General features: G+C 41.9%; 1 protein-coding gene across 1 annotated transcript in view; it reads left to right on the plus strand.

The window, feature by feature from the left end:
- The window catches only part of sorbs1 (sorbin and SH3 domain containing 1), a 42424-nt gene that overhangs the window by 13427 nt on the left and 14159 nt on the right, over positions 1 to 14838 (plus strand). The window contains exons 7-14 of the mRNA XM_080868580.1: positions 26 to 168; positions 634 to 694; positions 837 to 911; positions 5383 to 5418; positions 5527 to 5629; positions 6537 to 6651; positions 9732 to 9815; positions 13857 to 13906. Coding sequence (XP_080724706.1) covers positions 26 to 168; positions 634 to 694; positions 837 to 911; positions 5383 to 5418; positions 5527 to 5629; positions 6537 to 6651; positions 9732 to 9815; positions 13857 to 13906 — 667 coding nt within the window. The remainder of the gene's footprint in view (positions 1 to 25; positions 169 to 633; positions 695 to 836; positions 912 to 5382; positions 5419 to 5526; positions 5630 to 6536; positions 6652 to 9731; positions 9816 to 13856; positions 13907 to 14838) is intronic.

A 14838-nucleotide genomic window follows, 5' to 3' on the forward strand; every position in this document is an offset into this window, starting at 1 on the left:
AGCTTATTTTTCTTGTGCTTCACAGACCCAACCCCAGAAAGGGACAAAAGCCCCGAATCCAGAAGTGAAACTGTCAGTCCAGTCCCTGAAATGGACGGGAAGAGGCAGCGGCTATCACTGCACTCCCCTGTGCTGAGTCCTCTCAACAAGCCCATTGTGCCTGTACGGGTGAGCGATTAAACCAGCTGTCGAATGAAGACTAATCGACTCTCTGTAAATGTTTATTAATGGGTGCTTTGTTTAGATAACACATGAGTGATTAATGCTACAGTAAAAGAGGTATTTACACAAAAAGCATGACCACATGTCATGTTTTTGATGTGATTATTATTTTTATTTTTATTAATCGTTGTAATAAATATAATATATAGTCCTCTAATCACACTCATAGCAGGTGTGTGTTACTAATAGCACTCTCACATTTAGGTGTCAGCTTCACAATAGCACTGCATCAGAATTAACGTTAAATGAGATGCTGTCATTCTCATTTGTTGCACTTTATTAAATGAAACAAAATGCTCTGAGAAACTCAGACAGGGGAACGTCTTCCTGCTCGAAAAGGATGCAGATGATGCTCTTCTGAAATTCTCATTGACTGGTTGTGAATTAATTGTTCCCACACTGTAATTTCAGAACACTGAAAAGTCCAAAGACTGGTATAAGACAATGTTCAAACAGATTCACAAAATACCTGGTAAGTCGTTTCTTTTTTTCTACTCTGTGTTGTTTCTCTGTTTGATCAGTTTTGCCTGGTCTGTTTCTGTCCCTGTGTGTCTTTATATATGTGTCTCTGTGTTATGTCATGCTGTCCTCTGTCTCTCCATCATTGTGCATAGAGCCTATTGAGGAAAACCCTTACCGTCCCACCTACATATTCCCTGAGAGCTATGAGATTCAGGTGAAATCGAAAGGTATCTGATGGCAGTAACTCCACTCTCGTTGGCTTTACTAATCTGCAGCCATCTTGGACCCTCTTAAATACTTCAGCTGTGTTTAATCTTTGCGCTAGTACCTACTCGCCTCGAAACGACCGAGCTCGAAGATGCAGAAAGGCTTTAATGTAATCTTTTCTGACATGTGTTTCTTAACAGTCACTATTACAGTAATCTTTAAATACACCGCAAGGTTCGTGCAGAACTCCTGATCACAGAACGAATCTGTTTGCATCTAATACTGTGCAAAAGTCTGGTGCCACCCCTTGTTTCGTGGAAGTGTAGAATATATAAGGAAAAAATAGAGTTTGTACAGTTCTAACAAACTTGAAAGTCACTATTTGGTTTGACCACCTTTATTTTTCAACACAGCCTGAACTCTTTTTGCGAAGTTTTCTAGTAATTTCTGTAAGTACTCTTTAATAATAGTTCTCCGGGCTTCTTGAAGCTCAGTCACAGCTCTTCTTTGGATTCTGGCTGCCTTTTGTTCTGTTCTCAGTCAAGATGATCCCACATGGATTCAGTAATGTTGAGGTCCAGGCATTGGGGAGGCCAATCCACGATTGAATGTGTTCCTGATTGTGTGTTTTTTTCTGCCCAGGTGTGCTTTTACTGCATTGGCAGTGTGTTTGTGATCACTGTCATGCTGAAAAACAAAGCTGTTGCCAATCAGATGCATTCTAGATGTTATTGCATTGTAAAAGGAGCTTGCAAAGAAAAGTGTCTGGTCTTCTTTAAGTTGCTTGAAGACGTTTCACCTCTCATCCGAGAAGCTTTTTCAGTTCTAAGGTCAAATGGCAGAACATTGGTATCCTCAAAAGAGCGTCCTTTATCCTTAAGATGCAGATGGACTGCTGAGTCTTGGCCTGTGGAGGTGGCTCTTCGAAGCCAATGTTCACATTTTGGACAGAGAGGACAGATGGTTTGAAAGAGGAGTGAAAGAAGCCATCTATGTCCACTGTGAGCGACCATCTTTGAACAGAGGCGGGGGTTTACGACACCAACTGTCTGCCATCTATAATCCAGTTTTGAGATCCCTCTCCAGACGACTTAACGCCCACTCACATCCTGGGCCATCTGACCTCAGGAAATCGCATGATAAGGTGGGGCCAGGTTTCACAATGAGCTCCCCTGAAACCCTGGCTGATTGGGACCCACACCCAGTTTCACACCTTGGCTCAGGTGATTAGAGGATCATCAGGGGGTCCTTTTGTCCCTCTGTGGGGGGAAACTCCCACTGGGTTTAAATCTGGGACTCTCCGCCATTTGACCTTAAAACTGAAGAAGCTTCTCGGATGGGAGGTGAAACATCTTCAAGCAACTTAAAGAAGTCCAGACGCTTTTCTTTGCAAGCTCCTTTGACTACGATGACCTGGATGACTGAGAACCTTCACAGACATATTGCATTGTAAACCAAAATCTGATGATGCTTTTCTGTGTATATAATTTCATCGATTTTCATCTTCAGTATCCCAACTGAAATGCAACACCAAACCATGACAGAGCCTCCGTTATGTTTTACAGATGTCTGTAAAGACTCACTGTTGTCCCTCTCTCCTGACCTCTCCTGTACATACTAATGAACCACGAATTTCACATTTGTATTCATTACTCTGTAAGACCTGTAGCCACTGATTTCCAGTCCAGGTTTTGTGTAATTTGACATATCTTATCCTTTTCTTCCTTAAGAATGGCTTCTTGATACTCGCTCTTCCACAAAGACCATTTCTGATGAGGCTTCAATGAAAGGTAGATGGATCAAGTTAAGGGCCGGATGCACCTCTTAGGTCCTGTGTCAGATCTTTGCTGGATTTTTTCCAATTTCTTAAGTACATGACTTTCAGATGCTGTTCGTTTGCTGTATGTAGCTTTTTGGGCTTTTTTTTTTTCTTTTGTCCTCAATTTTTCCAATTTCCTCACATTTTTTTAAGGACATGCTGCAATGCCGAGACACGCTGCTGGTAACAAAGTGACTAAAAATGCAGTTTAAAAATTGATTCTTTGCTGAGTCGTTTGTCATTTGTAAAAACAACACAGGTTCAGCCCTTGTTAGGCGCCTGGTGCTTAAATGATTCATAGGTTAGTGTGGCTTAAAAAAACATTTCTCTGAAAATGGTCAGGTACAAGAACTTGTCATGGTCCTGGGCCATGTTGGCCCAGTATTCTTAGTTTTTATGTGTTTTTGTATTTTGTTCCCTATTTAAGATAAGATAAGATAGAACTTTATTAATCCCTCGGGTGGGTTCCTCTGGGAAATTCGATTTCCAAAAAAAGCACAGCAACGACCGAAGTTACAGTTACAGAATTGTTATATATATATATATATATATACACACACACACACACACACACACACACACACACACACACACACACACACACACACACACACACACACACACACACACATATATAAATACAGAAACAAATATAAATAAAATATACAAAGGGGATAAATAGAATAAATAGGAATAAAAAAATAAAAATACAAGTGAATTGCACATTTCAAGTATTAAATGGCCTGTATTTATATAGCGCTTTACTAGTCCCTAAGGACCCCAAAGCGCTTTACATATCCAGTCATCCACCCATTCACACACACATTCACACACTGGTGATGGTAAGCTACATTGTAGCCACAGCCACCCTGGGGCGCACTGACAGAGGCGAGGCTGCCGGACACTGGCGCCACCGGGCCCTCTGACCACCACCAGTAGGCAACGGGTGAAGTGTCTTGCCCAAGGACACAACGACCGAGACTGTATTGAGTCTATTGCACTGTTGACTATTTACAAAAGTATTGCACAAGGTATTGTACAGTGAGGTGAAGAGGCACTACATTTATGCCTTGGTTCCTAGGTTATTTAGTTAAGATGTTCCTTATTTGGTTACCTCCTGTGTGCCCCTGTGTATCTGTGAGCCCTCGTCTCTCCTTGTGTTTTATTCCATGTTTTCCCCAGCCTGTTATGTCTGTGTTCTCCCCGTGCTCTCTCTCCTCCTGTCTGAACCTCTGTGTACTTCCTGTTTTACTTTGACAGTCTCTCGTCAGTATGCGTCATGTTGTGTTCGCTCCTGCCCTGTCTCATTATGATTATCTGTGTCAGCTGTGTTCCCCGTGTGCTCCCACTTCCCTCGTTAACCCTCTGTGTATTTATGTGCATGTCTCCATCAGGTCAGTGTCGTGTCGTCAATGTCTTCTCCCCGAACCTGTGTGTTTTTCTGTGTTCCCACGGTCTTCTGTTAGTATTCCCAGTTTAGTGTGAAACCTGCAATAAAGCAGTGATTTTGAGTTCAGTTCCTGCCTCTGTGAGTTTTGCGTTTGGGTCCTCATCTGCCTCCACACAGCCGGTTCATGACAGAACTGGACTGAAGTGAAAAAGAATACACGGAGAACTATTCCTCAAAGCTACTTAAAGAACAATATGAAGAAATGAGGGGTGGCACAACACTTTTGGACAATACTGTATGCTGTGGCATAACACAGTAGGAAAACGACAGGTGTAAATAACAAAATTATATAATGAGTGATACTTTTTATGCATAATTATCAAAAAATCCTACTTCAGGAGTGAAATAAAAATAACTAAATTCTGAGTTTTATTACAATTATTGAAACAATCATTGATTAAAGAAAAGGTTATCTCATCTACTGAAGTGTTATGATCATCCCCTGAATAATATACTATTTCCAGTTGATGCATGGATGATGCACGACGCCTTCAAGTGTATTTTTCCTTTTATATCAGAAAAATGTAATAATATTGTCATGTTCTTTTTTTTCTGTTAACCATCTATTACTACAAATTTCAGGCTGTAATCTTTTTTTTTAATATTTTGTAGATGCTTATTCTGACTTTTCTGCAATAAGGCATCTTTTGCATTATTTCCACTACTAGGTGCTGCTGTAGTCCTACATTAAGGTTTTTAGTCTGCTACCCAGAGTTGAATCTATGCAAGATCTCATAATAATACTCTACTAACCAGTGTTTAGGTTGAAGCACTAGATGGTTAAGGTAGAGTCTGGCTCATAGTTTTGGTTTTGGATTTGCACATCTAGCCACCACAGCAAGGTTTTAGGTCAAATGAAAGGAGATGCTCAGTGATCAACGTAGATGTGTAGCTGTGACTCTTACCAGAGCTCTCTGACTGTGACAGTTCTGGCTCTGTGGCTCTACAGTGCATTACTCAGTCAGACCCTCAGTGCTCATCGATGCTTGGATCCCCTTTTAGCTCAGTAATGCTTCCCTTGAAGTGCTTTGATTTGACACTCTTTGCCTGTGTTTGGTCTAATGGAAGGTGTGAGGCAAGGGAAAAAGCAGGAAAAGAGTGTCTTCAGTGTCTTCTGAATTATTTAATACTGTGCTATATTCATTGCTTTTTAAGTAAGAAAGACAGCAAGAGATAAAATTAATAATAAATCACTTTTTATTGCTGTACTTTCCTCTTTCAGATGATGGTCCTACCCCCTTTGGTTACTTGGAAGATGGTGAGTCTGGGATAAGTAGCTGTAGGAGTTCAACCAAAATAATGTTCTAAATTTGGAGGCACTATTTACACAGTGCAAGTATTGAGGTATTTATGTTCCTATTTCCAGTGAGAGCAGTCCCACGCTCAAAAAGTGAGAATGAGGTTGATTCAAGAGGCTGCTCGATGCCAGTGCCAATGCGGTCGTCTTCCCTCAAACCCTCTGCCAAAAGGTCAGCATCTTCCATCTGCCCCAGTCCAAAGAGAAGATGTTTGCTTTGATACTTAACACACAGCACAGTTCTGTTTGTGTTTGTTAGAAGAAGAAGCTGTTCACAGTTCGGAATACTTCAAATACTGAAATACTGCCTGTGTTTACCTACAGAGTTAGTAAGTGTAGATAAGCAGGGCTTACTGTAGTGGAGCAAAAAATCTATTTATTCCCTGACTTTGAAAATCTAAGCATGCTTTGTTCCCATTGGCTTCCACCACTGTGTCCTCTAGTTTTTTGCTTGAAGTATGATTAGTGTCAACCTTCCACACCGCATGTCAGCACAGACAAAGGCCTGCCTCTGCACTCAGAGACGTGAGTGATGGAGTGATGAAGGCAGACAGGTGATAGAGGATAAAGTGTTGCCCACAAAAGCTGCAGATGACATGTTGAGGACTGACCTTCCTTGTTCCTTGGTGTTTGTGGATGAAGCCCTGCGCTCCTAAACGCGTCGTTATCAGTGCTGCTGAAACGTCCCGCGTTGTTCTTGATGCTCATCAAAGAGGGCATGCTTTTTGTTTGCCCTATTTTTTTTTCTGTTTTTCTGAATAGTCATTTTATACTTGACTGTCTGTTAAGAAATTCTCCCAGGAAATGCTGCGCTCTGTTTTTTGTTACCAGGTCCAATCTAGTTTATCTAATCAAATTACTCATTTGGCTCAACTGTGAATTGAATTTTCTGTCCTATCATCATTAGACGCAGAGGAGGAGGACAGGGAGGCAGGCATAATGAGGGCGGACGTCATATATGAATCGTAAAAAAAAAAGATATCTTAGCCTGTGCTGGTTGCTATGGAGACTACTTGATAAGGATTGGCTGTCTTCGATCTCACACCCCACCCTTCCCCAATTCCCGCCTCTCTTCACAGGAATGAGTGGGAGCCCCCAGATAAAAAGGTAGACACCAGGAAGTACCGCGCCGAGCCCAAGAGCATCTTTGAGTACGAGCCGGGGAAATCATCGGTGCTGAAGCTGGAGAGAACGGTATGCTAGCCTCCTGCCTGTTTCTCCCCCGCCCTCTCTCTTTCCCTTCCTCTCTCTGCCTTTGTGTTTTCATGTCGTGTGAGCTATTCCACACTCCACCCATCATGCGACCCCCGCACCCCCACCACCTCCACTGTGTCTAAGCTCCTGAGTGGCAGCTTCACTAACGGCTCGGCAGGCGACGTATGTGTAGCCACTACATTCCTTAAGGGTGTCCTGTTGCGGTGACAGACGATCCTGTTTGGAAGCAAGCGGAGTAGTATCACTTACAACTTAAGGATAGCCATTGTCTTCCTGTGTTCAGTTTAAGGTTATTGGGCTGAATCGGCTCGTGAGAGCATCCCGAGAGTCCCTGCACAGACACTAAACATTGATCCTGTGTGTTTACTAGAGAGGAAATGCAATGCTCTCTGTCTTATGTTCATTTCTCACCTGGACACTTTGTGATGAGGAAATGATGCAGCATTACTCAGTGTCCTTGAGAGTTATCTTTTGTGTCTCATAAGATTCAGGTGGCTGTTTTTATATTTCCCTCTTACATAATATTGAGGACATGGGAATATTCGGTATTGTAATGAAGTACTTAGTTGGTTATGTAATTGCTGTCTGAAGCCCATTTACATCAAACTAGTAGATGTTTTTAGGCAAGATCTAGCCTGATTCTCCTAATGAATGCAGTGCCAACCAGTGCATTCATTAGGAGTGTGCTCCAATTCATCCCGGGACAGGGGTAAAATAATGAGCTCTGTTGTTTTTAATTACAAGCTCAAATTGTTATAATAGAAGAATGCGCTTGTTAATGGAGGTGGTCATTTTCCTTTCAGTCCATTCATGTTACACAAAGTTGTGTTGTTCTCCATATATGACTACATTTCTGCGGATCAAGAATGAGTATGCATGTATTGTTGGACATTATGTATCTGCTTGTTAATTAGATTAGAATAAAATTGATATGTAGTTCTTATTAAATAACAGCTTTGTGCCGGTAAAAGGCTTAAAGGACAGTTTTATATCCATTTGTATTTTATAGATAGTGTGTTATCTTTGGTCGCTGAAAGTGTTTTTCCTTTCTCCCTTCTAAAGTAGTAGACCCTGTGCACGAGAAAATGCTAACTTCCTGGTTTGAGACCGGATGTGGGGTTGTACATTTCCGGTAGCTTTACTTTGCGGTCAATCGCTACTGCGAAGATATACTCCACAATCATGTCCAAAACTCGAAAACGGAAAGATCGCGTTGAGTTACAAAGAGCAGAAGGTGGGAACACTCACCACTGTTGTGTCATAAAAAATCTAATGATCAACTTTGACGTTTAAAGAGTTTAGATCGATCAGTTGTTTACATCACTCAACACAAGCAGAACTGCATTACAAAATCAGAAGACACATCGTCCACATTCAGAAGCACATCTCTGTATAGTGACTGGTCTTATGATTTAAACAGGAAAATGTTCAGCATTCAAACTACAGGTGAAGAATAGTCAAACCAGATGTTTCCCCCGTTATGTCGATATCAGCTAGTCAAGTACACACCTACACAGCATGTCAACAAACCGTGAAAAAAAGCCACACAAAAAATGAATGATTGCTGGTAAGGGTTTCTATACATTAGTATTTACGAAGGGTATGTTGTGACTTACCTTAAAAATTACAGTGGTCTCTCGCTATAACGCGGTTCACCTTTCACCTCGCTGTTTTGCTGATTTTTAGTGCAAGTTTGCATGCTTTTGTTTTTTTTACGTCACATTGTGTCCTGCGTCCTGATCGCTGCAGACGAACTCCTCCGTGACGTCTCTCCTGTACAGTACAGAATCGCTGCATCGATCGCTAGCAGTGTGACTCCGAAGTGCAGTACTGTATGTCAACGATGTCGACGAAACGTTTTGCACCGTCAAAAAATAAAATTGGCTACTTGATTTCACCTATCGCTGGTTATTTTTAGAACATAACACCCGTGATAAACGAGGGACCGCTGTTTACAGATACTGAGAAATATAAAATTTGAATCCCTTTTCTCTTTTGCTCTGAGGCGTGGGGGAAAAAACATCGACAAGTCGATGAACATCATTTACAGATATATTGGATAAATGCCCAAGACATCTATAGAAATGTAAATCGCCGCTTGATTCATTCATTTGCTAAACTTGTTTTGAACCATAAACAAGGCACGAATAGGACACCGGAAACAAAGCTCCCCACAGGAGTTTCCACACCGGAAGTAGCGTATGCTAAGTGCACATAGTCTATTGTATTTGAAAAGATGCAAAGTTGCATTTAGACATTCAGCAGAGGCTAACGATATGCTTCAGTGGTTAAATAAATGAGTAAATAATACTCAGAGTTAAAGTCATTTTCCTGTAAAATATCCTCTTTGTATTTCTCAGTGTTTTCTCTCTAAACTGGACCATAGCTTTACAGTGCAGACAGGGAAAACATCGCCAGCTGCTTGTAGTTGTACATACAGTTTGTGTATGTGAGTATTGTATTGTTGAAGGCATAATTTGACATTTTGGGCAACCTGTTGAATTGTTTTTTGCCAAGCCTTTAAATGACAAGATGTATACCACTCCATTTGTCAAAATATCTAGCTAAAGCTAGCAGGTTAGCATAGCACAAAGGATGAAAATGAGAGAAACAGCAACCCTGCTAACACTTATGAAACGAAATAACTTGTTACACTTGTGTTCACTGAATTTAAAGTGTCAGAAATGACTTCTTTACTTTTTAAACAGCAGTTTCCTGGGGTCTCTTACTGTCTGTTTCCCGCCTTTGTGCTAAGCTAAGTGACCTGTCTGCTAGCTATTGCTTTATAACAATCTTCTCATTTTCTGCTTACCAAGAAAGTAAATTAGTAGCCTTCTAAGATCTTTCCTGAACTATTCAAATATCAACTTCAAAACAATACAAATCATATCTTTAATTTATTTGAGAGCACCTACAGCGTTGCTTGAAAATTGTCCTGTTGGTTAGAAACTGGCTCAGTCAAGTCAATGTTATGGGCTCATTTCCTCGGTGTGTATATTCTGTGCTGTCTGAACTGTCTTCTCTTTGTCTTTCTCCTCCTCTTGTTACCATGCCCCTAGACTCAGGATGTAAGTCCAGAAGATGTAGATTTAGAGAATGAGCCTTGGTATAAATTCTTTTCAGAGATGGAGTTTGACAAAGCGGTAAGTGACTGCTGTCTTCAGACTTGACAGCATGTTGTATTATATTTCTATTGCATGTGATAACATCCATGTTCAAATATTGTCTAAACAAACTGTATGTCTGTAAGGACTACGTCAGTTTCTCATCCCTCTTTTATTTTTTTCCCTGATCGTCCTATATTAAAACAGTTATATGGTAATGTGTGAGAGGACTTTTTCTTTCCTCTTATACTAAAATTACTGTCATGTGTCACATCAATGTGGATTAATAATACCGATGACTGATAAGCTTTAGTCCGTCTCTGTTCACTCCTCTTAGACTTTTTATATTCGCTTTTAAATTTCTAAAAATAATCAACATGTATAATTACCAATCAGGATCAAACTTTCCAAAGGACTTTATATAGCTACTGTCATCCTTGATTATCATATCATACACAGGACTTTTTCCTCAGGTGCATCTAAAATAGAAACAATCTATTTTTGTTCCTCTTTTAACAAAAAACGAGCATCTCAGCTTTTTATTTGCACCTGTGAGGCAGAGTGAGCATATTCTATTCAGACAGCAGAAAACAGTGGCCTTTATCCATGTGCAATTTCGATTAATAGTGTTTAAAAGTTCTGATTATTGATTGGGATCTTTTGATGTTTTGTGGAAGCACCCTGTTCTTCAATGTCTTAATCTCAGAACCCAAGAGAAATCCTTTGATGTGCATCCTGCCAACTAGCATACATGTCATAAGCCAGAGGCCTGGACTGGCTGATTCAGACAGAAGTCACTCTTCACTTGGAGAGGCTGCAGTCCAAACGAGCATCAGGTTCCAAGATAATCCCAGCCACTTCAGATAATAATTGCTGTTTGTCTGCTATCTTTACCAAAGGCGTGCAGGCAGTGATGAAGCAGTATACAGTGTCATGACAAATCCATGCCTCGGGCATTAGTTGGCACCAGACAAGTGTAGCGCTGGCTTCACACAAACAGATGTTGATTCTCCTCGCTCTCTGTCAGTCAGAGACACACCCTGGATCATATGAGGTGGCACCACTGGCTACGGCATGAGATCATGTCCTAGCATCAGCCAGACGTAGAGGCAGGCTCTCCTGTTCCGGGTTTGTGTATATGTGGAGGAGGTTTAGCGGTGGAGGCGGCCGTCTCTATCTCATGGCAGCCTGGATGTTTGCCAGATGAGCTCGGCTTGATGACTGGCTCCTGTTTAATGTCAAAGTCACTTCTAAAGCTGCACCTGGTATGCACAGCATTTGACCTTAAAGGGCCAGCCAGACACACTGGCTCATTGGAGTTTGATTGACATATCAGCAGTCACTTGGTATTACTGGATTAGAGATATGGAAGGAAGTCTCTAAAAATCTCAGTTGTCTTCAGTTAGTTCTCTCTCTTTTTACTACTCCTAGAGTGCTGACAAGAAGAACCTCTAAGAAGAACTTTTAAGTCATTTTATATTATTAGGAAAAATGTTCCTAAATATAATAAAAGGTTTTTGATTCCTTGGTTTAAAACAAGGAATGGCCCTGCGACAGACTGGCGACCTGTCCAGGGTGTACCCTGCCTCTCGCCCTATGACAGCTGGGATAGGCTCCAGCGCCCCCCGCGACCCTGAAAAGGATAAGCGGAAGCGAATGGATGGATGGATGGATGGATGGATGGATGGATGGATGGATGGATGGTTTAAAACAATTTGAAGTCCCTTTTTATACAACAAGGCTTTGTGTAAATTCTACTTTCAAATCGTTACTTGTCCACTAGTGGCCACTTCTAGTCACTAAGTAACAGTGACCTGTGTATGATTGCAGTGATGGCCCTCTTGATTAATAGTCACAAATTCAAGGTTCAACAAGAGCCGGAAAATGCATCCAGTGGCAGTCGTGGTCAAGCACTGGCTCATCGATATACATGTCTTGCGGGAACTGGAATTCCACACGTATCTCTGGTCAGGAAGAGCATTTTGGCCCCCTGTAACTGACATGGTGACTCCATCTGTCGAGCATATGCTGGCGTGAGGGCTGCTGCCACACTGTCTCAGCGCCGAGTTACATAGAGCCTCCCCCTATCACCTGACATATTCTAAAGGAGGCAACTCCGTAAGCCAGCCAGCTCATTGTGCTTTCATATTTAACCTATGTTATACACTTAACCTTTACCTTTAAGCATTTAGAGGAGGAGAGAAGAGGGGCGTGGAGGGCTATAACAGGCCATTCACAATGGGGAAGCTGTTTGTTTTCATGAGAGCATATCAACAGAAAACAAGGGGCTGGAAAGAATGGGATTCGTGTTACCATGACCCACTCACGATCGCTATTTTGAAAATGAACGCTGCCTACAGGAGTCTGAGCTCTGAGTAAACGGGGACACCTGTTAGGAAACATGCACATGAAATTCTGCAGAAATACTGTCATTGGTGTTCCACTGACTCACAGAGGCTTATATCCATGTCCATATAGAGCATTGGACCCTTTTCACAACATGTAGTTTCATCCTTTATGCATGTCTCTTCCTGTCAAACAATCTTCTTTTTTCCACTTTTATTTTACAAGCTGGATAAAAGCATTAGTCAGCTGTCACAAAATAATTGATGTTAAGTGATTTCAGTGTCGGATTAGTTTGAAAATGACCAGTTTCCACCTTTTATATAAAGAAAAGTTTACATAAACTGACACTAATCAGGCATCTTGTAAATAACCAGATTAAGATTCCATTCATTTACTCCAGATAAGCCCCGTGCTTGTTTCCTGTTTACTTTCCACTGATGCTGTGTGTGTGCGTGTGTGTGTAAGCCCAATTACCCTGGGGTGTCAGAGGACACCATCTTCTTCCTATCAGATACAAGGGGGGGATACAAGATGTGGTGGAGCAAGGAAGAGCCACTGATAATTCAGTGACACTTGTGTGTTCCCCAAGTCTACATGGAACATTTAGCTTTATAAATAGATCAGACTATAGACCTGCCAGCCCGATATGCCGTTCTTATAAAGACAGGCACTTATTCTGAAAGGTTATTAATGATCCTTCTGCCCTGGCAACTAAGTGTAAAGGCATGTTGTGGCAAATGAGCTGTTCAGAATGTTCCTTGTCTGGTCGTTGGTGTGGGAAGCGGACGCTAGGTCGTGCCACGGGGAAGTGGATGTGGCATTAACAGCAAGGCCGGGCTGGCTGGGGTAGGGATTGTGCAATCGTATTTGCAAACAACACTTGTGCTCTTATTCATAGTGCCCGTGTCACGTCTGTTATTTTTGCCTGCTGTGACGTCCGAAAAGAGGAAAGCAACAGAAACAGTGTGCTAAAATTAGTCTGCTGTAAACTATTCAAAATGTTGGTGCGACCATGCTGCATGAATGATCCCCCCCCAATACACCCACACCCATATGTTTTGGAGATAACAGCAGCTACTAAAAACAGCTACTCTTACATTTATTTAAACATTTCACTCGCTTTGTGCTTCACGTGGTGTTTCTTTTGTTTTTGCTCTCTGTCTTTATAACATAATTACCTGTTTCTTTTATAATATGTTGTTTCAGTGCATTTTTTTTTTCTTTGACAAGTGTGTGAGCTTGAATATTGAGCGTGTATATGTGTGTGTGTGTGTGTGTGTGTGTGCGTAATTTGGCCTTCTTGCACCACCAGCTGGTTAATTGTCCCTCGGTCTGGTCCAGTGATAATGAGAGCGACCCAATATCAGACAAAAGAGATGGCTTCACCGGGAGACAGCAGTTCATTGGCTGAGCCTGTGACAGCCCCCTCCACGCATGGGCGCCCCCTGACCGATGCACGCCCACCCACCGCCCCCCTCCCTTCCACTCTCTTTACTGCCGCTTGTTTCTCCAACTTGCATGCAGGCCAAAACACACGCTTGCTCCTCCATGCCAAGCCAGACCAGAGAAGCTCTGAAACCCGGGTGCTCGAGACAGAAACGGCAGAGCAGCGAGTGAACGACAGAGAGGAGGAGAAGAGAGAATCTGGCCACAGCTAATGCTGCTGCCTCTAGTCTAGCTGGAGGAGACCTTCCTGTGGATCTATCAATGACTTCTTTGTTTGGTTTGTTGCAGAGTGCCCCCTCTTTCAGCCCCTTGGAAACAGCCTCCGACCTGCAGCAGTAGTAAGTCGATGCCTCTCCTCCTTATTTTAATGTTTGTGCGTCCTCCTTCCAGTGTGTAGATTATTATTTAAGTCATCTTATGGGTATAAATATCAATGAGAGATTTCTCCACCCTGGTGAGGTCGCCCGCCTACAACCGGGAGACTCCTGCTTCCTGAGGAGATCCTGTTAATAAGGCAAAAAGCCACCAGAACAGTGTGTCCTCTGTCCGTATTTCTTTTTTACGGGGGTGGTGGTTGTGGTGTCGAGACATGGCTGCTATGTGGGGATTTATTTAAAGACAGCAACCTGGATGTCACTGGGATAGAGGGAACTTGCCCAGCTGCTGCATAACTCAGAAAACCGTTATGTCCCTTCCAATGTGTGCACAGAACTAGGATGAGCAACTGGATTATGAGAGTTGACGTTAGCTCACATTAGGACAAAGCTTTTGATCATTTTAATTTTGTCTGGTGATACTGGCATGCTGTCTTTTCTGTTTGTGTAATAAAATGTTAGGAATTTAAGTATGAGTAATAGTCACTGTCATGCGCTTACAGTCCAGAAGTTTCCATCTGCTACAATCATTATGTCATCATGGCCAAGCATTTGCAAAAGACATTCGTACCCCGGCTTTTTAATCCACTGATTTGCTGTTAATTTGAAAGGAAGAAGTGGTTGATGAAAGCCGAGTGGAATTTCACTCACCCAAAGGTTTTCAAGGGAAACCTCAGCTCATAAACTGACTTCCTTCAAAGGCACATATGTTTATGGCAGTCCTCTTTTTTTTTTTTTTTTTTTTTTGGACTCTGTCTGAAGTTGAAGACTTTTCAAGAGCTGTGTGTTGCCCAAATAGCATCATTAGGCTCACGCTAAGCAAATTTGTGTATGTTTTGAGGCAGCACAGCACATGGGAGTGCGTCTTATTCTCTCAGAAATAGATTCATTAAAAC

This window comes from Rhamphochromis sp. 'chilingali', assembly GCF_963969265.1.
Source record: "Rhamphochromis sp. 'chilingali' genome assembly, chromosome: 20".
In the NCBI taxonomy this organism is placed as follows: Eukaryota; Metazoa; Chordata; class Actinopteri; order Cichliformes; family Cichlidae; genus Rhamphochromis; species Rhamphochromis sp. 'chilingali'.